At 56.2% G+C, this 27036-nt stretch overlaps 1 protein-coding gene across 2 annotated transcripts in view; it reads left to right on the forward strand.

Moving 5' to 3' along the window:
* BICD2 (BICD cargo adaptor 2) overlaps positions 1-26575 on the forward strand; it is a 43161-nt gene extending 16586 nt beyond the window's left edge. Inside the window, exons 2-8 of one of the 2 annotated variants that reach the window (XM_047699671.1) lie at positions 11806-12018; positions 17496-17648; positions 19171-19605; positions 20100-21107; positions 21203-21354; positions 22615-22825; positions 24495-26575. In XM_047699671.1, coding sequence (XP_047555627.1) covers positions 11806-12018; positions 17496-17648; positions 19171-19605; positions 20100-21107; positions 21203-21354; positions 22615-22825; positions 24495-24500 — 2178 coding nt within the window. In that variant the 3' untranslated portion in view covers positions 24501-26575. The other variant, XM_047699672.1, reaches the window with a different exon arrangement.
* The last annotated feature ends 461 nt before the right edge of the window (positions 26576-27036 follow it).

A 27036-nucleotide genomic window follows, 5' to 3' on the forward strand; every position in this document is an offset into this window, starting at 1 on the left:
TCCCAGGCCTCAACCCGGCCTGGCATTGAATGAGGCTCCTGTGGGAGTGGTGGGCTCCTTCAGAAAGAGCTTGGCCATGCGGAAATGCATGAGTCACAGTGTTGCCCTGGAGTCACCCGATCCCCCTGTGACGGAGTGAGTGCCCGATCCCCCTGTGACGGAGTGAGTGCGGTAGCCGGGGGGCCCGTGTACCAGTTTTGACTGGGAATCTGTCAGTCCATCAATATCTGTTGAGCACAGGCTACAGGTGGCTGGCATTGGACTGGAGTTGTTGTTTCTTCTTCCTGTGGGTCTCTTGGCTACTTGCCCTCCCGCAAGGCAGAAGCAGGTGAAGAAGGTGTGAGCCCTCCACTCCAGGTGGTGCAGGGCCTGTGTGACCCACTGGAGGGCTCTTGATATACACTTGTTCTGAGAAACTGTTCTCCAGGGTAAGATTCAGGTACAGACACCATCTTGAACCAGAAAAGAGGTGAGGGACACCTTAGGGGTTCCTCACTCTTCTTGAGACCATTGGTGAACGGAGGGAGTGATTCTGACCATCCGAAGGTTCCCAGGGTGCCAGGCTTTGGGTCCCCAGCTGGGGCAGAGTTGACTCTGGGAGCCCGGCAGTGTCTGTTGTCTTCCCAGGCACGCAGTAACCACATCAGAGCTGTGTAGGGCTGGGGGGCGGGACAGACAGCTGATGGGACTTGGGGGTTCCTGGGACACCCCCATCCTGGTGCAGCCTAGTGGCCCTTCAGGGAAAGGGGGGCACCCTGTGGGTGGGTGAGTGTGGGTCAGCCCAGGACTTCAACACCAGAGGAGCCGAGAATCCTAGATCCCAGCCTCCCTGTGGAAAGGGCTTCCTGGACCTATGCCTTCCCTCCTCTGGGTTTCTTTGGAGTGGCGTGCCTTGTGCGTGCTGCCTCTGCCAGCCAGACTGACTGGTCTGGGAAGGGAACTTCTCCAGCGCGGCCCCGCCTGGAGGCAGGAGCAGGCTCCTCCTGCCTCGCCGTGCCAACCTGTTTCTGGGTCCCATGGACGGGGGTCAGAAACTAAGGGTCGGCCTCTGTGACCAGGGCGGATGACCCCACTGATGATCGGTGTCTTTGGGGGCAGATGGCGAGGCCACTGCAGGGGAGAGGAACTGCCTTCTGGGGGCCATAGGGACTGGCCAACCACAGGGGTGGGGGCAGTCCCTTGTGGGGTTGCTCTTCCAGCTCGATGAGTCCTGTTTCTCCTGGGCTTGGTCCCTCCAGCTGCCTCAGCACTGGGCCAGGCATGTCGCGGACAGCCCAGTGTGCAGTGGGCCCCGCCACGCTCATGCCCGCGCCCCTGCCAGCCGGGTGCTGGGCTCCTCCACCGCTGAGGAGGAAGGGGCTTTCTGTTCAGGGCTCCTCCTAGCCTGCCCCGTCCTGCCTCTGGGCTTTTGCCAGACCCGTCCCTGCACCTGGAGCACCCTCCTCTTCCCAGGCCTGACCTGACGTGGGCACGGGCCCTTCGACACGCACTTAGAGTTCTCGGGTAACAAGCCGCAGGGAGTGGGCGCCAGGTGGCGAGGGGGGGCGGGCCCAGACCAGGGGGTCTGCAGACGGCTGCCCGAGGGCCACGCCTGGCTGTGGGCCTGGTCTCCTAAACAGAGTTTTACTCCTTTGTGTGGTCGTGGCAGCTTGCACCCTGCAGGACGGAGTGGGGAGCCGTGGCCGCAGACTCGTGCTGGTGTGCTGGTTGCCCCACGCGTCAGTTTCTGGGCTGAAGGACACCGAGGTGTTGGGAAACATGACTTTTGGGTGTGTCTGTGGAAGGGATTAGCATTTGATTCCGTGTGGGCGGCCCTCATGCAGGCCCTTTGGCCCAGCAGAGCAGAAATGGGATGGGTGAGTTCTCTTTCCCGGAGCTGGGACAGCGTCTTCTGTCCTCAGGCCTCCACACCCCACCTCCTGCTCTCCTGGGTCTCCTGCGTGCAGATGGCAGACTGTAGGACTTCGCTTCTGTAACTGCCTGAGCCAGTGCCTGTAATAAATCTCTTATGTCTATGTCGATATGTGTTCTCTGGGGAACCCTGAATAGTGCAGATTTGGTCTGGAGTGTGCAGCTGCTTGGGGTCTCTTCCTGTTTGCCCCCGTCCCCCCCCCGCCCCGTCTTTGTCCCTGCGCTGGATGACCCACCTAGTGGGACTGCCTGGCTTCTCCCTCCAGGATGGGGCAGGGTCCAAGGCTGGGGCCCCTGTAGGGACCTTACCTCCTTCCGGGGGCCTGTGCCCGGAGCTGGGCCTGTGAGGGACAAGCTGATGGGGTTTCTTGCATGGAAGGTTCGCAGGCTCCCTGTCCCCAGCAGGTTGCTGACTTGTGTGTGGGCCTGGGTCCCAGGGACCCTTGCTGAGCCCTGGCTCTTGTGTCCATGGCCTCAGGGCAGTGGCCTGGGCATCCTGCCTGCTGCTTCAGCTTCCCCATTCGGGTGTGTTTTGGTACAGATTCAGCAGCAGAACCAGGCCTGGGCTGCGGTGGCTGGTGGGGCTGTGGTGTACTGACCCCAGGCCAGCGGTGCTTCTCGGGGTCAGCTCAGCTCTTGTCTCTCATTCTCTCTGCTTCTCTGCTCTGCTTTTGTCTCTGGCTCTCAGCCTCCTTGGGATAGTGGGGGCCTGGTGGGGGTTGGGTATCAGGCCTCCCGTGTGCCAGTGGGTACTGTTGGGGTCTCAGCCAGAAATGCTGGGTGTGTGTGTGTCAGACTGTGCTCAGAACTGCACACGCCATGTCGGCCTCACACCTGGCTTGGGAGGAGGAGGTGGCTGCCCCAGCCTGGGACTGGTGTGATTGCACGCAGCCAAGTGAGCAGGGTCTGACCAGGGGCCTGCCCTGCTCTGTTCGCCCACCAGTCCCTGTCCACATCCCCGCCCTGGGCCAGATTCCCACCCCTGCAGCCCTCTGCTCCCAGCTGGGCCTTCCTGCCCAGACCCTTCCATGGCTCCTAAGGCTTTGAGAAGAGCTTGGCACCTCCCGCCCAGCCCTTGCTCACGCTGCTCCCTCTGCCCATGCCCTCTACCTCCTTCCCCGGCCCCAGGAAGCCCTCCGCACTGGGCAAACCCAGCCTCCCCCACCAAGTCTGCCCTGACTGCAGGTGTTTGAGGTGTCCACAAGGGCGGAGATGAACTTGAAGTAGGGCTGATTATGACCTCATGCCTAGGCTTGCGGGACCGTGTTGGGGCTTGCCAGGTGGGGTGCGCACCGTGAAGCTGTGTCAGGAACACTGTCGCCCCACCCCTGGCTAGGCCAGCCCTTATGGGAACCTCACACCAGCACGGCTGCTGGTCCCTCCAGGCCACTAGCTCAGAGCCCTGATGTGCATCTTGGGGTCCATCCAGAAGGGCACCGCCTTTCTTCCTCAGAGCACCAGGGGCCTTGGGGACCCTCTAGTGGACACTGGCCTGGGAGGTGCACGGCAAGGCAGGGGATGCTTTGAGGACGCGGGTCCCCATAGCTGGACATTGACGTCTGATGGACACTGCTGCTATGCGCCTTCCTGGGGTGGGGAGGCAGGTCTCAAGGTGGTGCACGGATTGGGTGAGGGCCCTTTGGTCAGCAGAAATTCAGTTGGGCAGGCTGAGTGACTTCCCCTCTGAGACCCCCAGTCTCCAGCCTGTGAGCAGGGGCTTGTGCGCAGGAACGGGTCCCCCAGCTTGGGATGGTGAGCACAAGGAATGGGGGTCCCCCAGCTTGGGATGGTGAGCACAGGGAATGGGGTTTCCCAGCTGGGGTGGTGAGCACAGGAGACGGGAGGGACGAGGTCCCCCAGCTGGAGCAGCAAGCCCGGATGCCTTGTGATAAACAGCTCCCTAGAGCTGTCATTGAGTGAGCCATGTGGAAATGAAGCAAGGTGGGGAGACGGAGCTCCCCCTGCCGGCCTCCTGCCGCCATTTCAGCGTGGTTTCGCAGCTGTTACAGATCCCCCGCAGGACTGTCTGGACACAGGTTCTGTTAAACACCTGGGAGTGGATGGCTGTGCCTTTTGTCAGGTGTCTGCTCGCACAGCGGCCTCGGCCAGGGCAGATGTTCTCATCTACGCCGCCTCCTATGTGTGTGGTGGCATCTCCCTAGTCCCTGATTCTTTCCTGTATGTGTGTCTTCTTGGGGGAAGTGTCTATTCAGTTCTTCTGCTCATGTTTTAGGGGGCTGTTGCTCTTACTGAGTTTTGAGAACTCTTGTATCTCGGATGGAAGTCCTTTATCAGATGCGTGATTTGCATAGACTTTTGTTCAGTCTGTGCCTTGTCTCTGCATTGTTCTTTTTTTTGTTAATGAAAAGAGTTCTAGAGATGGGCTGCACAACAGTGTGAATGTCATCAACGCTCCTAAACTGTCCACTTAAAAATGGTGAAGATGGTTGGGGGAAACTGGAGGAGGGAGATGAACCATGAGAGACTGTGGACTCTGAAAAACAATCTGAGGGTTTTGGAGGGGCCGGGGGTGGGAGGTTGGGTGAGCCTGGTGGTGGGTGTTACGGAGGGCACGTATTGCATGGAGCACTGGGTGTGATGCATAAACAATGAATTCTGGAACACTGAAAAGAAATTTAAATTTAAATAAAAATAAATACAAAAAAATGGTGAAGATGGTAAATTTTATGTTGTGCAACTAAAAATAGTTTCCTGATTTTAAACAAAACGTGCTGGTGAATTACTTGTTTTATCATTATTTGACTCTATTTCTGGCAGTGCTTTTTGTCTAGGAGTCTTACTTTGTCTGCTCTTAAAGTAACCATACCAGCTTTCTTAGTATTGCTTGGTGTGTCTTTTTGTTTGTTTACTGTCAGCTTTCTTTGTCCTTATTTTTGTCCTATATGTGTATTGTTAATAGCATATAGTTGGAATTTGTTTGGGTATAGTTTCTTGTATCCAGCTTGAGAATCTTTTTAAGATTTGTGTATTCATTTTAGAGAGAGAGGAGTGAGAGGAGGGGCAGAGGTAGAGAATCTCCACGCTGAGTGTGGAGCCCAACATGGGGCTAGAACTCACGACCCTGAGATCATGACCTGAGCTGAAACCAAGAGTCAGATGCTTACTGTGCTGTGCCACCCAGGTGCCCTGTTTGGTTCTTTAAATCACTGTAACCTGGGTTCCCAGGGTCTTCAAAAGTCATGTGTATTTATGTTTCTCATTAAAGTATGTGAAAATAAAGAATTTAGATTGCCAAAACTACTATCATTAATCTTATAAACAAAGACCTTGAAAACTCAATAGAATTACCTTTTTAAAATTACCTTTCTTTTTAACCATTTCCAGCTCTTTGCCTCACCACTAATAAGCACTGATCTGTTATCTGTGTCTGTGACTGTGGCTTTTGGTTTTTCTTAGAGTCCACATATGAGAGAGATTGTGCGGTATTTCTGTCTGATTTACTGCATTTTGCCTAATGCCCTTGAGGTCACCCTTCTCTTACCTTTCAAACAACAGAAGTTCTTAGTTTTAAAGTCCAAATTACCAGTTTTTTAAATATGTCATGTCTAAGGTCACAAACAGTTTCTCTTGTTTTTCCCGGAAGTCTTAGAGTTAGAATGTTTAAACTTATGACCCATTTTTTTTTCTTTGTTTTAAGATTTTATTTATTTTGACAGAGAAAGAGATCACAAGTAGGCAGAGAGGCAGGCAGAGAGAGAGGGAGAAGCAAACACCCCGCCGAGCAGGGAGCCCGATGTGGGGTTCGATCCCAGGCCTCTGGGATCATGACCCGAGCCAAAGGCAGAGGCTTTAACCCACTGAGCCACCCAGGCGCCCCTTATGACCCATTTTAAATTAATTTTCAAAATGCTGTAAGATAGGGATTGAAGTTGATTTTTTGCATATTGATATTCATTCATTCCAGCACTGTTTGTTACAAGGTTATCTGTTTGCCACCAAATAGCCTAAGTATTGAAATCAGGTCCTTCTACTTTGTTTTTCTTTTGAAGTCATTTTGATTATTCTAGGTCCTTTTAATATCCATGTGAATTTTAGAATCAGCTGATCAGTTTCTACCAAAAATGCTGGGATTTTTATTGTCATTGTGATGAATTGAAAGATAAATTTGTGGAGAATGGACAATATTAAGAATATTGGTATATTCTTGGGAAGCCTGGGGAGCTCAGTCCATTAAGCATCTGCCTTCGGCTCAGGTCATGATCCCAGGGTCCTGGGATGGAGTCCCACATAGGGCTCCTTGCTCAGCAGGGAGCCTGCCTCTCCCTCTGCCTGCTCTTCCGGTTCTGCCTGCAGCTCTCTGTGCTTCTGCTCTCTCTCTGACAAATAAATAAATAAAATCTTGAAAGAAAAAAAAAAAAGAATGTTGTTATATTCTTTTGTTGTTGTTGTTGTTTTTGTTGTTATATTCTTAACACTGGGTGGCTCAGTTGAATGTCCAGCTCTTGACTTTGGCTCAGGTCATGATCTCAGGGTCCTGAGATCGAGCCCCACATTGGGCTCTGCACCAGGTGTGGAGCCTGCTTGGGATTTTCTCCCTTTCTGTCCCTGCTCCCAAGCATGTGTGTGCTCTAAAAAAAAAATTTTTTTTGAAGATTTTATTTATTTTTTTGACAGAGAGAGACACAGTGAGAAAGGGAACATAAGCAGGGGGAGTGGGAGAGGGAGAAGCAAGCGAGCCCAATGTGGGACTCAGTCTCAGGACCCTGGGATCATGACCCAAGCCAAAGGCAGACACTTAACCAATTGAGCCCCCCAGGGTTCCCAGCATTTAATATTTTTGATGCTATTATAAGTAGCATTTTAAAATTTTTCACTTTCTGATTGTTCATTCCTCGTCATTCCTTATATGTAGAAGTGTTTGATTTTTGGTACATTGATCTTGTATCTTGCAACCTGGCTAAACTCATTCTCACTAAAGAACTCTTCATGGGGGCGCGTGGGTGGCCCAGTCAGTTGAGCATCGGCCTTCGGCTCAGGTCGTGGTCCCCGGGTCTTGGCCTCACGCCCCACATTAGGCTCCCTGTTTGGTGGGGAGTCTGCTTCTCCCTCTGCCTCTGCCTGCCATTCTCTCCGCCTGTGCTCGCTCTCTCTCCCTCTCTCTCTGACAAATAAATAAAATCTTTAAAAAAAAATAAATAAAAATAAAAATAAAAAGATATTTATGTGGGAGAAAGAGTGTGTGTGCAGGAGGGGGCAGAGGGAGAGAGAGAATCCTCAAGCAGACTCTGCACTGAGCACGGAGCGGGACCTTAGGGCTCAGTCCCAGGACTCTGGGATCATGACCTGAGGCGAAGGTGGACACTTCACTGACTGAGCCACCCAGGTGCCCCCAGATAAATAAATCTTAAAAAGAAAAAAACTATTTTCTCCTATTGCATAGCTTGTCTTTTCACTTGACAGTGTCCTTTGATACACAAATGTTTTAATTTTGATGAAGTCCAGTTTATTTTTGTTGTTTTTGCTCATGCTTATGGTATCAATATTAAGAATGCCAATGAGGTCACAAAGATTAATCCCTATTTTTTTCCTGAGTTTTAGTTGTAGTTCTTGTGTTGAGGTCTCTGATCCATTTTGAGTTAATTTGTGTATATGATGTGAAGTAGGGATTCGACTTTATTCTTTGCACAGGGCTATCCATTTGTCCCAGCACCATTTGTTGAAAACCTATTCTTTCATCACTGAACTACCTTTTTACCCTTGGCAAAAATCAGTTGATCAGGGACACCTGGGTGGCTCAGTGGGTTAAGCCTCTGCCTTCTGCTCAGGTCATGATCTCAGGGTCCTGGGATCGAGCCCCATATCAGGCTCTCTGCTCAGCGGGGAGCCTGCTTCCCCTGCCCTCTCTGCCTGCCTCTCTGCCTACTTGTGATCTATCTCTCTCTGTCAAGTAAAAAAAAAAAAAAAAAAAAAAAATCAGTTGACCACATATGTAGGGGTTTATTTCTGGACTCTTCTGTTCCATTAGGTTATACTGTCTTAATGCCAGTATCACACTGTCATGGTCACTGTAGCATTAAGTTTTGAAATAGAGAATTTGAGTCTTCCTACTTTGTTTCTAATACTGTTTTAGCTATTTTGGGCCCCTTGCAATCCCGTATGAATTTCCATTTCTGCAAAAAAAGGCCATTGGAATTTTGGTAGGGATTGCATCGAGTCTCTAGTTCATTATCTTAAAGGGACTTTAACAATAAAGCAAGTCCTGGGGCACCTGGGTGGCTCAGTGGGTTAAAGCCTCTGCCTTTGGCTCAGGTCATGATCCCAGGGTCCTGGGATCGAGCCCCGCATCGGGCTCTCTGCTCAGCAGGGAGCCTGCTTCCTCCTATCTCTCTGCCTGCCTCTCTGCCTGCTTGTGATCTCTGTTGAATAAATAAATGAAATATTTTAAAAAAACAATAAAGCAAGTCTTACATTTATTCCATGATTTTCATTTCTGGTGCTTTTCGCTCCTCCTTCTAAATCTAGATTTCCATCTGGTACTGTTTTTCTTCTGCCCGAGCGATTTTATTTATGCCTGCAGTGCCGGTGTGCAGGTGGTAAAGTCTTTCAGCTCTTGTCTGTCTGAACTCCCTTTGTGGGGTTTTCACTGGGTGTAGCCCCCTCGTTAATAGGTTTCTGTTGTTTTGCTTTCTGGGTGGTTCCGCTATCTCCTGGCTCGTCAGAGAAATCTGCTGTCACCTTGTACTTGCTGCTTTTCTCTGGGTGATTTTAGTGTGTCCTTTGCTGGTTTTAGGCAGTTTTGTGATACCCTTGGTGTAGTTTCTCTCATCTTGAGCTCCGGGGTGGGTGAGCTGCTACCGTCTGTAGATATATAGTTTCCATCAAATTTGGAAATTCTTGAGCCATTATGATTTTTCAAGGACTTACTTTATCCTCACCCTTTCTCTTCCCTGGGACTCTGGTTTCCCTATTTGACCCACAGCTCCCTCTGAGCTCTCCAGTTTTTCAGTCTTTTTTTCCGTGTGTTTTATTTTGGGTAGTCTTGGTGCTGCTGCTTCAAGCTTACTAGTCTTCCACATTGTGTAACCGGCTGCTAATCCCACCCGTCGCCCCACTCACGTCACTTTTTGTACTTCCATCTTGCAAGTCTTCTGGGTCGCTGTTGCGTGTGATCGGTATCTGGTCTGCATCCTGAACCCGTGGAAATCAGTCTCCTGGCTCTTGCCCCGGCGACGGTGAGCTCTTCTCCCAGTGACGGTGAGCTCTCCCCATTGTGGTGGACTGGTTTCCCTTTTACGGCGTTGGGAGCTGGTGCTGTTAATTCCTATGTGGGTTCCCAGGCTTTGTTCTGGGACATACTTTGATGCCTTTAGGTTGTGCCCATCAGCTTTGTTGGTCAGGACCAGAGAGCACTTACGGGCTCCATGTCTTTGCACCCACCCCCACCTCCTCCTCTTGGCTGCCAGTGGCTCTCTCACAGGTTTGCACCAGTTGTGCCTTTTGCCTGCGATCTGCCACTTCTGCCTTGTCCACCACCTTGCAGCACCGCCCCTCCCCGAAGGTCTGCCGGCATGCCCACCATTGTCTGTCTTTCGGTGCCACACCCAGAGGTCCTTTTGTTGGGGGACGAGCTGTCATGGAGCTCACCTGAACCCTGCCCCTCACTCTCTGGTGCTTAGTCACATAAAGTTCCCTGTTAATGGTAACTTCTGCTCACGGGAGCCAGATCAGTGCCTGTGACTGTTTTATTAGCTCAGCAGGATGTTCAAGTCCCCAGCTCTGTTGTCTCAGTGCTTGTGGGCTGGGCTGGGGACTGGGCGGAGGTGCAGATTTGGGCTGATCCTGGCAGGCCTGGACGTGTGTGCGTGCACACCTGTGTGCGTCACAACATTTAGCTGTCTCACCTTGGGACAGCCTCTGATGGTTGACCCACTGCCTGGTGAGATGTCTACACTCCAGCTTGGGGTTCAGGAGTGTGTTGTACTCTGGTCGCCCAGTCAGGCTGGCCTGGAGGCTTGGAGATACAGCTCTCATTCAGGGTACCTACCTCATGGGTTGGGTCCTTCCTGTGCTTCCAGAAGCCTGGCGGGGTCTGGCACACCCCGGGCTGGTGTGCAGCTGGCAGTCAGCACTGCCACTGGTTGGGCCAGGCCCTGTGTAGGCATGAATCTGTGCTCTGTTTGGTCTTTATTTGGGACGGGGATGGAGGAGGACAGCATCGGGAATTAGAGCTGAGCTGACTTGGTTTGAAAGGAAACGGATTTTCACAGGGTGGGCCATGCTGGCAGCTGGGGGCAGATGAGCAGGAGCCGTCCTTGGGAAGGGGAGACCCCACGTCATCTACCAGTCTACCACGGCTTTCTACATTTTGATTTTTTAAAAATATTTTTTTTATTTATCTGTTTTTATTTTTTATTTTATTTTATTTTATTTTTTAATTTGTCAGAGAGAGAGGGAGAGAGAGCGAGCACAGGCGGACAGAATGGCAGGCAGAGGCAGAGGGAGAAGCAGGCTCCCCGCCAAGCAAGGAGCCCGATGCGGGACTCGATCCCAGGATGCTGGGATCATGACCTGAGCCGAAGGCAGCTGCTTAACCAACTGAGCCACCCAGGCGCCCCTATTTATCTGTTTTTAAATCCGAGAGAGAAAGAGCACAAGCAGGGGGAGTGATAGGCAGAAGGAGAAGCAGGCTCCCTGCTGAGCAAGGATCCCGATGTGGGGCTCAATTCTGGGCCCTAGGATCACAACCCCAGTGGAAGGCAGCCGCTCAGCTGACTAAGCTGCCCAGGCATCCCTTGATTTTTTTATATCAGAAATGATCCTGCGCAGTAACACCCTTATCTTTATGCATATTTTCCCAATTGTTTTCTCAGAGTTCTGGACTTCTTATCAAACAGCAAATAAGTGAAAATGCCCTTGTTTTTCTGCAAGAAACAAAGACATCAACTACTTCTTCAGTAGCCCTCCCTGGATTTTATTTTTCTTCTGTGAGCCAGGAGCCCTGTAGAGAATCTGCATAGGGTGGCCACTGGGAAGGGGGCCGCTGCAGGGGACATACACAGGCCCCTGGGGGTTGTGTCCTGGGGACTGGGGCTGTGCGGAGTGGCTGGATGGAGGCACTGGGTGGGGGCCACAACCAGCTCAGGACCGAGGCGGTGGACTGGGTTGGCTATACCATGCCAGGTTGTACTCTCCTTTGAGGGCTCCTCCCTGAGCCTGGGGGCAGGGCCCCCTTGCCTGTTGTGGCCCAGAGCCCTCCCTGTATCTGAGAGTTGGGGTGGCAGTGCCCTCTCCCCTCTGGTACTTTCTGCTCTTTGCCCAGGTCCTGGTCTGTAGACTGGTTCTGAGTATCCTGGTTCACCCTCCTGTGCCATCACTAGGCCCTGGCCTGGTCTCACACCCTCCCAAGCCTCCTTGGTCTCCGTGGCCTCCCAGGATGGGTGAATAGAGTGCTCAGAATCAGGCAGTGGAAGGGTGCCTCCCTGAGCCTCAGTTTCTCCATCTGGAATGGGGCAGAGGGGTGCTGTTGGGGGCCTTAGACCTGCCCTGTTTGTTCTAGGGTAGGAGTTCCCTGCCTGGCCCCTGGGTCAGCAGCCTGACTCCCAGAAGGGGCTGTTCTGCTGCGCACCCCATATCCATCTTGTCTCTCTCGGCCCCCAGCCACTCCTTCTGCTGGGCCTGGGTCCTTCCGTGCCTGGCCCACATCGGCCATCAGCCCCTCCTAGCTCCTCCTTGCCTCCGCCCCCACCTGCAGCCTGTGTGGCCCTTAGGTGTCCAGTACCCCGCCAGTGGCCCGTGGCCCCCATCCAGCTCCCCGCATGTCCCGGCACGTCCTCCTCCGATGACCAGCTTGTGGGCACTTGCATGAGCAGAATGTCCTGCCCCAGGGCTAGCCAGCGTCGGCATCTCTCTTAAGAGCATCTGGTCTCTGCACAGGCATTTGGACAGGCGCACACGAACCACAAGAAGGTGGCGGCGGACGGCGAGAGCCGGGAGGAGAGTCTGATCCAGGAGTCGGCCTCCAAGGAGCAGTACTACGTGCGCAAGGTGCTGGAGCTGCAGACCGAGCTGAAGCAGCTGCGGAACGTGCTCACCAACACGCAGTCGGAGAACGAGCGCCTGGCGTCCGTGGCGCAGGAGCTGAAGGAGGTGACGGGCGTGCCTGGTGGGGTGGGGGCAAGTGTCTGGTGCCACTGCCCTCAAGGTGGGGTGGGCGAGCGACAGGGCCAGCACATGTGGCCACGAGCCCGTGTGAGCGAGTCCTGGCCATGGCCTCGGTACCCCCGGGTTCTCATCCAGAAGGGCAGGGGGCCTTGTTCTGGGCCGCAGGGAGACCTGCTGTCTGCCCTCTGTTTACTTCAGGGGTGACAGGTGACCAGAGGGACGGATGGTTGTCAGTTTCATGCTTCGGATGGGAGGGTATGGAGCAGTCAGGGTCCCACGGATCCAGGAGGGGGACTCCAGCGAGCTCTGGGACAGAGCCCAGGATCTGGCAGCAGGGGGAGCAGTCACTGCCCCTGGTTGGGGTCAGAGGTCACCGAGGCCTGTGGGCCTGGGAGGAGCTTGGCTTGGATCCCGTGTGGAGCCAGAGTGCATGATCTCACTTCCTCCCACAGGATCACCCGGCTTGGAATGGGAGGAGGGTTTGACCTTACTGAGGCAGTCTCAGCCGCTGTGCTGGCCATGCTCATTCCACTCTCCTCCTCTTCCAGAAGGGCTAGTCTGGGCTGTCTGGAACACCCTGGGGACCTGCTGACTCTTGGCTTTGTGCGTCAGGAAATTAGCTCAGCTGGTCCCTCGTGAGACCAGGTTTGGTGGGGCCAGGATTCCTGCTCTTCCTGTTGGTGTTTCAGGAGGCGGCCTGCCCACCCCACCCCACGCACCCTCAGCCTCCTCATCCTCTCAAGGCCCTATTTCTTGCCCCACAAGCCCCACTACTCCCTGCTCAGACCAACATCCCCTCCCTTGCCAGCCCCGTTGTACCCTTTCTGAACTCTTCTGCTGGTCCTGGGCGGGGATGTGGCCATCCCCTCCCTTCCCTGAGGCTGGCACACGAGGCTCAGGCCTACTCCAGGAGCCGGAACCACAGGAATACAACACCAAGCGCTGTCCCCAAGAAGTGCGGCCCCGCACCTGCCTTCGTGTGACATGCACTGCAAGCCGTGCGGGGTCACCCCAGGGGACACCCCTTCCGTGACGATAGCTGTACCTCCTGGTGCCTGGGCTTGCTGCCATCCATGTGTCCTCTGACCAGACCCCGTGACAGCTTGTGTCTAGCCCCCAGTGTCGACTTTCCAGGGGCATCCAATGGCCTCTGTCATGTGACCTGTATAACAGATGTGCTTAGCTCATGGGACAGCCTCAGCTGCCCCAGAACTCCTCCTTTTGGTGAGCCTGTGGGCATCCACGTACTTCCCTCATCTCATGGATGGCGAAACCAAGGAGCAGCTCTGGGGTCCTGACCTCTGACTTCTGTGCTGTTGTGTGGATGGGCGCAGCTAGCATCTGTCCTGGGACGTGGCCTTGAGCCTCATTTTGCATATGAAGAAGCAGAGTCCCCGGGAGTTGGGCACGGCCACAGCTGGCTAGAGGCAGAGTCCAGTCTCGTGCACACACCGAGGCCTTCCAGAGAGTTGCTCTGGGAAGCGAGGTGGGGGCTACTCTTGAGAGGTGGGACTGGGTTGGTGAGGAGTCAGCCTCATCTGCCCTGTGGCGCCCTGCCAGGTCATCTCTTTGTCGTGGCAGGCCCTGTCCTTGCTGCCCTGGTGGACCCCATGTGTCTCGGGCCCCAGAATAAAGGACAGAGTCGTCCCAGCAGACATCTGTGCTCCCTGTCACCCAGGGAAGAAGCCAGGAAAGGCTTGATTGCCGCTGTGGTGGTGTCTGGGCCACCCAGAGCCAGCTGGAAGGAAGCGAGACGTCTGGTCACAAGCTCAGACGGGTGCTAGGGTCAGGAGCAGTCTTGTCAGGTGCCAGGTGGGTCTTCAGCATGGGGTGGCTCCCAGCCCAGGGTTTGGGAGATGGGGGGACTGTCACATGGGCAGATAGCCTAAAGGCAAGAGGAGGGGATATGGGTATGTTGAAGAGGCCACAGGGGTGAAGCCCCACATGGGAGGAGGACCGGGAGGCCTGTGTGGGTCTTGAGGGAATGGGTCCCATGAGGAAGGGCTCATTCCTCCTGGGGAGCAGGGTATGATGTGCAGCAGCCCGCCAGGAGATCAGGTCAGTTGGGGAAGGCTTGTCTGTGGAGAAGCAGGTGTCTCCTGGACAGCCTGCACAGGGCAAGCTCACCCGAGCCTTGGCCTCTGCAGTTACACGCGGAGAACACTTACTTGCCCAAGCACTTCAGGGGGCCCTGCCCAGCCGGGAGAAGGTGGCTTCTGGTCCCAGGCAGGCCCACCTGCCACCCCAGCCTACCCTCTTTTAGAGCTGGCCCTTCTGGTGATGGCGGCTCTTGGTAGGGGGCTTCCTAGGAACTCCAGTAAGGTGTCAGTCTCACAGGAACCTCGCCTGCCGTGCATATAACACAGCTGTGGACACTTTCTGTCGCTGCAGCAGCCGCAGGGCTGGGCCCATCACAGGACTCTGTTTGCCTCGAGACAGCAGGTCCAGCCTGGGTCATCGCTTACCACCTTCCTAGAACCCACTGGGAGAAAGGCAGAGGGAAGTACAGCTGAGCTCCTGGAGGAGAGAGTCACTACCCGTGAGACCCCTTTGTGTCCCTCTGATTGGCTTGCGTGGTTGTCGCAGGCCGCTAAATGAGGCTTGTTCCTGCGTTCCCTCTCCTGATGCTCCTTCCTGCCTCTCTCTCCTAGCTCCTCCTTCCACCACCCAGAGCTCCTGCAGCTGTGGCCCAGGCTGCAGGACCCAGGACCTAGGGCGTCACCAGTGGTCTGGAACCTTCCAGGCAGGGAGTCTCCCAGCCATGACTCCCCTCCTCTCCCTCTATCCCCCCACCCCTCCCAACATGCACACACACACACCTGGGGTGCCTCACTTCTTGGGGTGGACAGGGAGGGTGGGCATAGCCCTGGCTGGAAGGACAAAGCCCTGGCTCAGCCCTGACCTACCAGTGCCTCCTGCCCTGAAGGTGCTTCTCTAGCTGTGTGAGGACAGCCATCTGGTCCAGGGCAAGTTCTGCCTGCCATTCCCCATGGGCCTCCTCTGGGTTTCCTCAATGAAGGGGAGTGTCTGCTCCCATGTTCTCCTCAGGGCCCCTGGGGGCTGAGGTGGGAGCATGCTGACGGGCTGGGGGCACTGAGGGGCATGGAGAGGGTTTGCTGGTGAGGAACCTAAGGTCCAGGGTCCCCACGCGTCCACCTTCTCCAGCCAGCCTGCACCGTCGGGGCAGAGGGTCACGTGTTTACTGCCTGTGCCCATCATAAGGCTGCCATCCACGGGCTGTCTGGGAGAAGATGCTTGCTTTGGGGAAAACCAAAGCATGTGGTGGCCAGTTGGAGCTTGTCGGAGCCCTCAGAGTTGGGTGTGTGCTAGGCAGAGGCGCTGTGTCTGCTGCAGAACCAAAATGCAGGCATCTGGATCCTGTAGCATTCCCAGAAGGTGCCCTCACCTGCCACATGTGTCCGGGGCCAATCTGTGAGCTTGGTGCCCCTTTCCTCTCCGCCCATGGGGCCCCCTGTCGTTTGTCAGCCCAGGTGTTTGTGATTGGAGGCTGTGTTACCATTTTTAGCAACAAAGCAAGACGGGATGCGTCTCCCTGTGGGCCCGTCACCCTGAGTTGGGAAGGTTGTCCTGGCCGTGGGGGGAGCTACCCCTCATGTCTCTTCCTGCAGTCTAGAGGGACGGTAGCTGCGGGGTTCCGGCTCTGGCTTCCATCCCAAGTGGTGGCCGTGTCCGGTCGTGTCACGTGTGTTTGGGCACCTCTTGTACCCCAGGTGAGAGAGGGCGGAGTAGGCAGGGCATTTCTGGAGAGGCAGAGCAGGCACCTGACTGGTGTTCGTGGGAAGTGAGGAGGTGCTTTGGGCGGGGGTGACCGTGCTGCTCGGAGCAGACGAGGCGCATGTGCGTTCCATGGACTGTCTCTGGGGGGCGGGGGGGGGGGGAGTTCCGTGTCAGTCAAGGACAGGCTGTGTGCGCCTTCAGCTCACCCCACGTGCCGTCTGGAGTTCAGGTTTTGGGGTTTGGAGGGTCTGGGAGCCCAGGCTGGCCTGTGCACCCCCCTCCTCCCCACCGCCACCTACTGTTTCAGTCCGCCTCAGGGCCCTTGGGTTTGAAGGTAGTTGTTGAGCTTTAAGTAAATAAAGCCTGTTTGGAAGAATAGGAGTAGATCTTGCTCGTGACCGTGCTCCCCATGCCACCTCCTGTGTCCTCCCATGCTGAGCGGACAGTTGCTCTGAGCAGGTGCGTCAGGCCGGGGTGGGCTGAGCCACAAGTGGGGAGCACCCGGCATGCTGTAGCCATGTGGACGTGGCAAGCCCACGGTCACGGTTCTTATGAGTCTGTGATTGTGGAGGTAGGGAGGGCTCTCCAGAGCCGCACACCAGGGGAGAGGGTTGACTTCGTGTAAGGATTTAGCTCAGGTGGCTGTGAGGGTGGTGGGCCAGTGACTGGAGACCCAGGGAAGAGCTGAGGTTACAACTGGAGTCTGAAGGGGTCTGGAGGCAAAATTCCTCTTTCCAGAGCATTCTAGTCTTTTCTTTGGGGCTTGGAACCTATGGGAGGAGGCCCGTCACAGAGGGTGCTCTTCTTCTCTCAGAGTGTGCTGAGTTAGACGTCACTCTCGCCTGTATCCAGCGTGGTGGCGTCTGGACTGGCGTTTACCCAAATGCGTGGATGTGGGGGCCTCGCCGCGTTGCCACAGACGTTAACCCTGACAGTTAACAAGGGCAGCAAACAAGGGCGGTGCCAGCCCTGAGCTTGTGTGTGGGGCTTTGTCAGGGATTTCCAGCTGCCTCTCCAGATCCACAGAAGTGAGTGACAGTGTTTCCTCATGTCGCCACTCGGACCGTATCATTTTGCATATTTTTGCCTGTTCAACAGGAGTTTTGCTTTCTGGGTGAGTCTTGCCTTTTCTTCAGCCTGTCACGTGCTGTGTGTTCGTTCTGGTGTCGCTCTTGGCTACCGCCTCGGGTCACTTTGCTGGAGACTCGTGTAGTGAGTGGTTGTCAGGAGTGCTTGACACCAGATGACTCCCCCTTTTTGTTGCTTTCATGTTTTCCTTCTTTCTCTCTAGTACTGTTACATCTTACCGATCCCGCGTTGCTGGCGCGTGTGTACCTGCGTGGAGTCTTGGGGTCTTGTCTACAAAGCCCCAGCACAGTGGAGAGGCCAGTTCGCGAGAAGCGAAGGCAGAGGGGAGGCCCGAGTGGGGTGGTGCTGGCCTGAGGAACCAGATGCCACCTGGAGCTCGAATACAGGGGACAGGTGGGAGATAGTCTGTCTAGGGATCATTTCTGCCCCCGGGGATGTCAGCGACGTCTGGAGACCATTCTAGTTGTCACAGTGTGGGAGGGAGCTGCGAAACGTCCTATCACATACAGGACAGCCCAGAATGTCACAGGGACTGAGGTCAAGGGACCCAGCCAGGTCCTGGCTCAGCTACGTGGCTGCCAGCGCCAGTGGGACCTGCTGTGGCCAGCTGCCCACACCCACCTTCCTCTTGGCAGATCAATCAGAATGTGGAGACGCAGCGTGGCCGCCTGCGGGATGACATCAAGGAGTATAAGTTCCGAGAGGCCCGCCTGCTACAGGACTACTCAGAGCTGGAGGAGGAGAACATCAGCCTGCAGAAGCAGGTGTCTGTGCTCAGGCAGAACCAGGCAAGTGTCCGGGCTGCGGCCCCTGCCTTCGCTTGTGGGTCTGTGGTCTGCCGGCGTTTCCCTGCCTCCTTTCCCATAGCCAAGCCCAGGGCCGCACAGCACATTGCTGTGGGCTAAGGGGTGTGGGGGCAGGACCCGGCGTCTCCTGGACCATGAGAATGAGGTCTCTGCCTGTAGTATTGGCTGACTGCTGGCCTGGCCAAGGCGTCCCAGTCAGCAAAAGTGGGGAAAAAAATACAGAAAATGATGCAGAGGAGACACCCGAGCCCCAGGAGGCAGGGTGTCCGGGCCCATCCCTCCCACAGCAGTTCGCCTACTCCTCTGTGTGTGGTCCCGGGCCTTAGTGGCCCCCAGGTAGAGCGATGGGCACGGAGGAGCAGTAGGGAGAGGTCCGAACTCTTATCTCCTGCACTCAGATAACCCCAACAACAGGTAGGGTCACCTCAGGCTGTGATGGGGTCAGGAGGGCCACCTCCACTGGTGACAGAACACCCATGTGAGATCCCTGAAGGCCTACACCTGCCACCTACCTCTCCAGGCCCTACAGCTCTGCAGGGTGGGGCTGGGGGACCTTTTCCCAGGAACCCCAAAGCTCAGCGCCCTGGATGTTTGAATCTTGCATGGGAAGGCCTGGGTTCACGTGTGTATGTCACAGCAGGCCTGCTGTGACACTGCACATCAGCGGTCATGCACAAGTGTCCTGAGACAAGGAAACCGAGGCAGATGGTGGAGTCCAGTCCCCTCCCCAGCCTTCCTGCCCCTGGGTTGTGTTTGTTTCTTGCACCAATATAACAGGACGATAAATACTTTCAGAAGCTCCCCGTAGCCGCCTCTGCAGGCACCTCCCTTGTCCGCCCGCAGACACGGCTTCCGTCCGTGTGACTCCAGATTGTCTGCTGCTCCCACTGGGGTGCCCCCAGGTCTGGGTGCCAGGAGCGCTGCGGCATGTCCCTGCTCCGTGGGAGCGCTCGTGCTTTTGCTTGCAGATAGGATTAGATGTGATGGTTTCTGCATGGGCGTCAATAACATGTTTTAGGTTTCTTAGAATATTTAACCAACTCGGGACGCCTGGGTGGCTCAGTTGGTCAAGCAGCTGCCTTCGGCTCAGGTCATGATCCCAGCGTCCTGGGATCGAGTCCCACATCGGGCTCCTTGCTTGGCGGGGAGCCTGCTTCTCCCTCTGCCTCTGCCTACCATTCTGTCCGCCTGTGCTCGCTCTTTCTCCCTCTCTCTCTGACAAATAAATAAAATCTTAAAAAAAAAAAAAAATATTTAACCAACTCTTCACGTTCGTGAAGTAGCTCTGGAATTTCCAGCCAGTGTGTGCGTGCTGCCGTTTCAAGTTACCCGACCCACGTGCAGCAGGGATGCGTGTGTTCTGGGTCCGGTCGCGTCTCCGGCTCTGCCAGCAGCAGGTGCATGGGACCCAGAGCCCCCGAGCGTCCAGCGGCCCTTGCTGCGGCGGCCACACGCCGGTGTGTCCCCCTCGTACGGGCACAGGACAGCGTCCCTGTCTTTCCAGGTGGAGTTTGAGGGCCTCAAGCATGAGATCAAGCGTCTGGAGGAGGAGACCGAGTACCTCAACAGCCAGCTGGAGGACGCCATCAGGCTCAAGGAGATCTCGGAGCGGCAGCTGGAGGAGGCGCTGGAGACCCTGAAGACGGAGCGAGAGCAGAAGCTCAGCCTGCGCAAGGAGCTGTCCCACTACATGAGCATCAACGACTCCCTCTACACCAGCCATCTGCATGTCTCTCTGGATGGCCTCAAGCTCAGCGACGACACCGAGGCCCTGGCCAATGGCTTCGAGCATGGTGGCCTGGCCAAGCTGCCCCCAGACAACAGGACCTCCACGCCCTCCAAGGATGGCCTCGCCCCGCCCTCCCCCAGCCTGGTGTCTGACCTCCTCAGCGAGCTCAACATCTCCGAGATCCAGAAGCTGAAGCAGCAGCTGATGCAGGTGCGGGCGGCTGGGGTCATCACAGCGCCGGGGCCTTGGGGGTGCACGTTCCCCCTCTTACCAGTGTTCACTGTATAGGCCACGTCGTTGCTGTAGTGACAGTGCAGAGTTGCAGGGGAGGTGCCCCGAGGGGGAGGGTCCTGGCGATGAGGTGGCAGTTTGGGCCCGGCCCAGGGTTCCCTGGGTTTCCTCGTGCCCCTTCACGGGCCCACGTGCAGCCTCCCACGCTGCATCATGTCAGGGTCCCCTGCCCTGGACAGGCCGGTCCTGGCGTCTGCACCACGGCCCGCCCCTGGCTGGCACACATCTCCAAGGAGGGCCCTCTCAGCTCCGCAAGCTTCCAGGCAGGGAGGGCCCCTCAAGGCTCCACACATGGCACCCGCGTTGCCCACATCACAGAGACCTGCAGGGTGATCGCTGTGGCACAGGCGGGGTCATCTGAGTCTGTCCTGGGGGTCCTGTGGGCTGCTGACGGGCCTCCTGTGCTCTTGCAGATGGAGCGGGAGAAGGTGGGCCTGCTGACTACACTGCAGGACACGCAGAAGCAGCTGGAGCAGGCGCGGGGAGCCCTGTCAGAGCAGCATGAGGAGGTGAGCCGCCTCACGGAGAACCTCACTGCCCTGCGGCGGCTGCAGGCCGGCAAGGAGCGGCGGACGGCCCTGGACAGCGAGAAGGAGCGTGACAGCCATGAGGACGGCGACTACTACGAGGTGGACATCAACGGGCCTGAGATCCTGGCTTGCAAGTACCGTGTGGCCCTGGCGGAGGCAGGTGAGCTCCGCGAGCAGCTGAAAGCCCTGCGCAGTGAACATGAGGCCGGTGAGGCCCGGCACGCAGAGGAGAAGGGCCAGCATGAGGCTGAGAGCCAGGCGCTCACAGAGAAGGTCTCCCTGCTGGAGAAGGCCAGCCGCCAGGACCGCGAGCTGCTGGCCCGGCTGCAGGCAGAGCTGAAGAAGGTGAGTGATGTCGCGGGTGAGACACAGGGCAGCCTGAGCGTGGCCCAGGACGAGCTGGTGACCTTCAGCGAGGAGCTGGCCAACCTCTACCACCACGTGTGCATGTGTAACAACGAGACGCCCACCCGCGTCGTGCTGGACTACTACCGAGAGGGCCCGGCCGGCGCCGGCCGCTGCAGCCCCGAGGCCCGCGGGCGCCGCTCACCCGTCCTGCCCAAAGGGCCGCCAGCCACAGAGGGTGGGGCAGGGGACAGCAGCCCCTCGCCCAGCCCCTCTCTGCCCTCGCCCCTGAGTGACCCGCGTCGGGAGCCCATGAACATCTACAACCTGATCGCCATCATCCGCGACCAGATCAGGCACCTGCAGGCGGCCGTGGACCGCACCACAGAGCTGTCGCGGCAGCGCCTGGCCTCTCAGGAGCTGGGCCCCGCTGCAGATAAGGACCGGGAGGCGCTCATGGAGGAGATTCTCAAGTTGAAGTCCCTGCTGAGCACCAAGCGGGAGCAGATCACCACGCTGCGCACGGTGCTCAAGGCCAACAAGCAGGTGTGCAGCTGGGCGGGCGGGGCTCCTCCCTCCCTGGGCCTCCAGCAGGGACCCGTGTTTCTCAAGCCCCTGCCCTTCGTGTTTCTGACCCCCAGACGGCTGAGGTGGCCCTGGCCAATCTGAAGAGCAAGTATGAGAACGAGAAGGCCATGGTGACCGAGACCATGATGAAGCTGCGTAACGAGCTGAAGGCCCTCAAGGAGGATGCGGCCACCTTCTCCTCCTTGCGTGCCATGTTCGCCACCAGGTACTTCCCATGGCTCCTGCCAGGGGGCCCGTGGTCAGGCCCCGCGGGGGGCTCCCCCCTGCCGCTGCTGAAGGCCCACAGGGCTGTCACCTGCGGTGTCGTCTGCACTCCCCTGGGGCTGGTGGCAGAGGCTGAGAGGCCAGGGCCCAGAGGCCGGGCTGGAGGCACAAGGTCAAAAGGGGGTGCGGGCTGAGGCTGATACCCGAGTATAGTTAGCTCCCCAGAACTCTGCAGGAAGTTTGTAGATTCACAAGGAAGTTTCCCTGCCTGGCAGTGGGGTGCCCCATCTGACTTGCTGGCTAGGGATTAAGCCGGGGAGGGCAGCCAGCTGTGGACATAGGTACCCATCCACCTCCCCCAGGAAGTCAGAGCAGGAGGCTGCTCAGGGCCCTGGTTTTGGGTGTTTGCACTACCCACAGGGGCTGGTCTTGGGCAGGCACCGGGGATGGGACGGGCCCATGATGGTCCAGGCAGGTCCTTCTTAAGCCGGGGAGGCTAAGGCTATGGTTAGATGGGGTTGGAACCCAAATCAAGGCCTGTTGCTCTTAGTGCTATAGGAGGGGGCAGAGATGAGGAAAGAAAGTTCCAGGCTTCCCTGAAGGCTCCCTGTCCTCCTGGTCAAAGACCTTGGAAATGACCCCACAGTCAGTCCCTCACCATGTGGGTGACATGGTGACTCTCACTTCTATAATCAGTTTCATTTAACAACTTGGCATCTCAAATGCAGCTGAGATCACAGAATCGCAAGAGGGAGGACCATGGCAGGTGGAGTGAGGGATGGGCTTGCCCACCACTGCCTCCCTCAGGGACAGACCTGGAGTGGGTGTTTCTCTCCCAGCTCCATGGAGAGAGGGGACATAGGTCCCAGGTAAGGAGATGACAAGAAGGGTCACGTCCATATGTGCCTTTCCCAGACTCTGGTGGGTCATCTGGTGACTTAACTCAGCACCTACTATGCACAGTGATCCAGAAACAAGGCAAGTCCTGCCTTTGGGTTTACCTGTGAGGGCCGGGTGCCCCTTAGCCTTCTGGAAGTTCGCAGAGCAGCTGCCATCTTCCTTACTGAAAACCAGCTGGGGAGCCCTTCCCAGAGGAAGCCGAACCTCTGAGAGGCAGCCACGTCCTTCCAACCCAGCAAGCAGGACGCCGCTGAGTCCCCTTGCCCTCTGCGCGCTCTGGGCGGGTCCTCCACTGCCTTCTGCCCTGCCTGGTGCTCTGCCAGCCGCTCCAGCCACGCTCTCGCCTCTGGCGCCCCCACAGGTGTGACGAGTACATCACACAGCTGGACGAGATGCAGCGGCAGCTGGCGGCCGCGGAGGACGAGAAGAAGACTCTCAACTCCCTGCTGCGCATGGCCATCCAGCAGAAGCTGGCACTCACCCAGCGGCTGGAGCTGCTCGAGCTGGACCACGAGCAGACCCGGCGGGGCCGCGCCAAGGCCGCCTCCAAGGCCAAGCCGGGCACCCCGAGCGTAAGTCACACCTGTGCCTGTGCCAGCGACAGGGCCGAGGGCGCCGGGCTCACCACCCAGGTGGTCTGTGGCGAGAAGTATAACATTTACTGCGATTAGGGCCACGGGGCCGCAGCTGCAGCTACCCTGCCGCACGTCACCTGTCTGCTTCACGTCCACTAACCCAGCAGCAGTGGGACCGCGGTGCTAGGCTGGTCTTAACCGTGACTAATGCACAGAGGGAAGGATGTGGCCGAGGCGGCGTGCTGTTCCACCTGGACCCTGTGAGCTTTGTGTCTGTTCTCACCCTTCACAGCAGCTGCTTTCCTGGTGGGGGAGGGGGTGTCGGGGGGTCCGAGTGATGTGTCCTAGCACACACGTGGCTTCCCGGGGCCTGTGTGCCGTTGGCTTCTGCCAGGGGTGGGAAGGGAGGGCAGAACCCGAATTGAAACTTGCATGTTCCCTGCATGTGTCTAATGCAGCGGCGTTAGCGGGTCCGGCCTGGTGCCAGGCGCAGCATCAGGGGCCGTGCCAAGCTTGGCATAGTTCACAGAATTCCTTCGTGGTTTATGCGGCATCTCACTGCATAGCACATTCGGGACACAGTTCCCTCCCCAAGCCCAGAGAAACAGTAGCCCCGATTCCTGCGTCCTCCAGTCTGGGCACGTGCATGCACAGGGCACGGCTCACGCTCGTGAGGCACAGAGCTCAGCCTCTCTTCTGAGATCTGCACACCTGTCTGGTGGCCTGTGAGGTGACATATTGGCAGGCCCAAGGCCTGGGGTTTTTCCTTGAGAAAAACTTCGTAAGTGCCTGGCCAAACCCTGTTCTCACAGCCCATCGTTTTGTACTTAGGGTGTCCCAGCCTTCGTGGCAGGTTTCTGCAGCCTCTGCTCATCATCACACCCCTAGAGCAGGGCTCTAGAAACCTCCAGTGGATGGGCTGGAACGAGGGACTCCCACTCTCTAGCCAGAGCCCAGCCCAGTGTGGAGAGGGAGCCTCGCATGCCTGGGGCCTGTTCCGCACGCAGGTGGTGTGTCCCCCTCATCAGTGCAGTTGCAGACGTGGGGACAGGCAGCACAGGCAGCTCTAGGACTCTCCGTTCCCAGCGCTGGCGTCCACGGCCACCTGAGGTCCCACGTTTCTTTGCAGTATTTCTCTCCCTGTTTCCCTGGGGGCCACAGGACGCGAGGGTTCTGTCTTTTCCCTGAAGGGCTCCTTGCCTGATCTCTCCATGCCCAGGGGGGTTTGCATTGCCCCCATACAGCTCTCGCCTCCGTTCCCAGGCGCGTCTCGGTCCCTAGCAGACTCAAGGCACTGCACAGACCGCGGTGGGCTTGGCAGACAGCCAGAGTAGGGAGATGGCGGGCCCGGCCGTGCCAGTCCCCAGTACCAGGCTGCTTTGCTGATGGGCCGTTGGGTCTCGGATCCCTCTCCCAGCTGAGGAGGGGCCGGCCGCTCCCTCTGCAGGCAGGTCTCCTGGCGCCCGGGCCGCCCGCCGGCCCCGCCCGCTGCTTCTGCCGCTGCTCTCCTGCTTGCAGGCTCTCCCCGAGGCAGTGGGGCTGGCGGCGCCTCCTAACACACGCAGGTCTTCTCTGCCGCCACTAACGCACCAGTCCTGCCCCAGCGCGGGCGGCGGTCATCTGGTGGTGCCGGTTCTAACGCTGTCTTGTTTTCTCCCGTTTCCAGCTGTAGAGTAGCTGCCGGGAGGACCCCTCCCCCTCCCGCGGGCGCACGCCGAGGAAGGAAGGGCAGCCCAAAAGTCCACTTAGAAACGTGTTTGGATATGCCACTGCAGTTCCTTCCAAGTTAGCATTCCCTGAGTGTTTAATGGCAGAGGGAAAAAGCTTTAGTGTTGAGAAGGCCGCCAGCTGCTGTCTGCAAGGCCTCTGCGCAGCGCTGAAGAACCCGCTCCGACAGCGGCCACCGGGCTTGCTTAGAAACCCGCTGGGAACACTCAGCACCGGGCTCTCTGCTACAGACGCCCTTTTTTTTTATCCGATCAACCTGTGCACTTTTGATATTTTGATATTATATTTGCTTCCTTAATCCCTCCCATAGAGACGGTCTCAGATGCCGTGGTCTGTCTCGTGGTCCTGTAGCGCTCCGTCTTAGCTCCCGCCGTGTTGATCTGACAGCAGCACGTGGCATGGATGTGTTTTCCTAGCTTGTAGCTCTAGACTCTTTAGATGGAGGCCTCGACCCGGCAAGGAGCTCAGCGATACGTGTCTGCGCTGTGGTTCAGCAGCCTTTTACGTTACACGGCATTATGGTTCATGTTTGAAATTACAGATTTTAAATGCCATGTTCATTAAGAAATCCAGGGTATTCCAATTCTGGGGTTTTTCATATTGTATTATTATTATTCTTAGGAATAGTTCAATGTAACAAGAAGAAAACTTGACCTTTGCTCTGGTTAAACAGTAATAGGCACTTGAAAACAAAAAGATAAATTATTGAGTGAGTAGTATTACCTACAAATTCCAGAATCTTCTGGGTTTTGGGACATCGTGAAGCATGACTGATTAACAGAATTTTATACAACTGTACCAGTGAAATTCCAAATTGGAATTGTTTTGTTACTCTGGTTGTTGTGCCAAATTGTGGTACACTTAGAAAATCCTACAGTCGTCGACTTTTAGGGTGTTCTATTTCAACACCTTTTTGTTAGTAATCATTGCCAGTAGTGCCTTCATCAGTTAAGGGAGGTGTCCCAGCGTAGTTTCGGCTCTGACATGGATAGCCAAGAGCTGGTTGGGAGTGTTGCAGGCCAGGGTGGACCAAGAGGTGTGAACGGGCGCACACCTTCGTGCCTGAGCCTGGGCATCTTCGTCGAGGGAAAGAAAACAGCAGTTGTTTTGTGCGAAATTCTGTTAGTCAGTGATTCTTCACCGTGCAGATCCTTGCAAATTCAGGGGCTGAGAGAAGGAACGTGAACACACGCATTGAGTGTGCTTTGGGAACCAAATGGACCTGGGGGACAAGCTAAGCCGGCGGTGCGAACAGTGTGCCACGTTTGCGAACAGCAGGAGGCAGGGGCGCCGGCGCTGTCGGCCCCGTGCGCTGGGGCGAGGGCTAGCCGGAGTATTCTCTGCAGCTGTGAGGAAGAGACGTTCTGTGTTCTCTTGCTTGGTGTAACTAATCACTGTTCATTTCAGGAAACAGAACTCGGTAAAGCTCCTCAGTAGCCCAGGGCTGTGTCCCGTCGGGTCTGCTGAGTGAGGCTGTGCTTATGGTAAAATTGGTACTCACAGAGGAAGAAAGTGTCTTCCCTTCTCCAAAGTAAAGGACAAATTATAATAATATTTAAGTAGCAAGAATAAAAGAATTCTGTTTCCTGGAATAAGCATTTCTTATTCCTAGTTATAAGGACCCCTATTTTTACCTTCTATTACAGTGTTGGTTCATAAGAAATAATGTTACATTTACGATGACTTCATCTGTATGGGGTATTTATTTGCAATGATGTCTGAGTACTGTATTTTTTTTCTGTGCATTACCTTAGTGTCAGAAATGTTGTCTTTATTTTAAGATCATATGCATGTTCTCCTGCCAAGGAACCTTTACACAGACCCTAACAAACAAACAAAAAATGCCTTCAGATTCTGAGAAAATAAGGCAGAATGGAAAAGGAGTAGGACGGAGCAGTCCGTCGCAACTTGGGACGCGGGTGAACGGCACGAATGTCTGCAAAGCCAGTGCACATAGGAACATGGGCCTGGTAAGGGTCACGTTGGTAGGACCAATAAATAAAGAATAATACAAAAGCACAAGACTTGTTCTCTGTGGCTGCTCGGACCCTCGGCTCCCGGTGACTGTGGGGCCAGCAATGCATCGTAACTCCAGTGCCTAAAACAACAAAACCAGCCTATCAGTGAACGCTGGTGGTAGGACGTGGACATAGCCTGGGGCCCGTTTCCGGAGGTGCGGACAGGAGGGGAGGTGTGGGATGCCTCTGGCAGTGGGCCTCAGGTGTCCTGAGCCCCAGCAGTGTGGCAGCGAGAGCACATTGCCTTCACACTGTCCTCTCTCAGGAAGCAGAGATTTGGATAATGTGGGGTCCTTCGCTGTCCAGACTCTTGCTCTGTGAACTCAGGGATGCGTAGCCATGTTCACCTGTAGGAATGCCTATGAGGAACGCTGAGCTTGTCCTGTGAGCTTAGGGGCAGATTCTGGCTGAGGGGACAGGGCGTCCTGGGGACACTCTGGCAGCATTCCTCTGACAGCCTCA

The sequence above is a fragment of the Lutra lutra genome, chromosome 13 (assembly GCF_902655055.1).
Source record: "Lutra lutra chromosome 13, mLutLut1.2, whole genome shotgun sequence".
Lineage (NCBI taxonomy): Eukaryota > Metazoa > Chordata > Mammalia > Carnivora > Mustelidae > Lutra > Lutra lutra.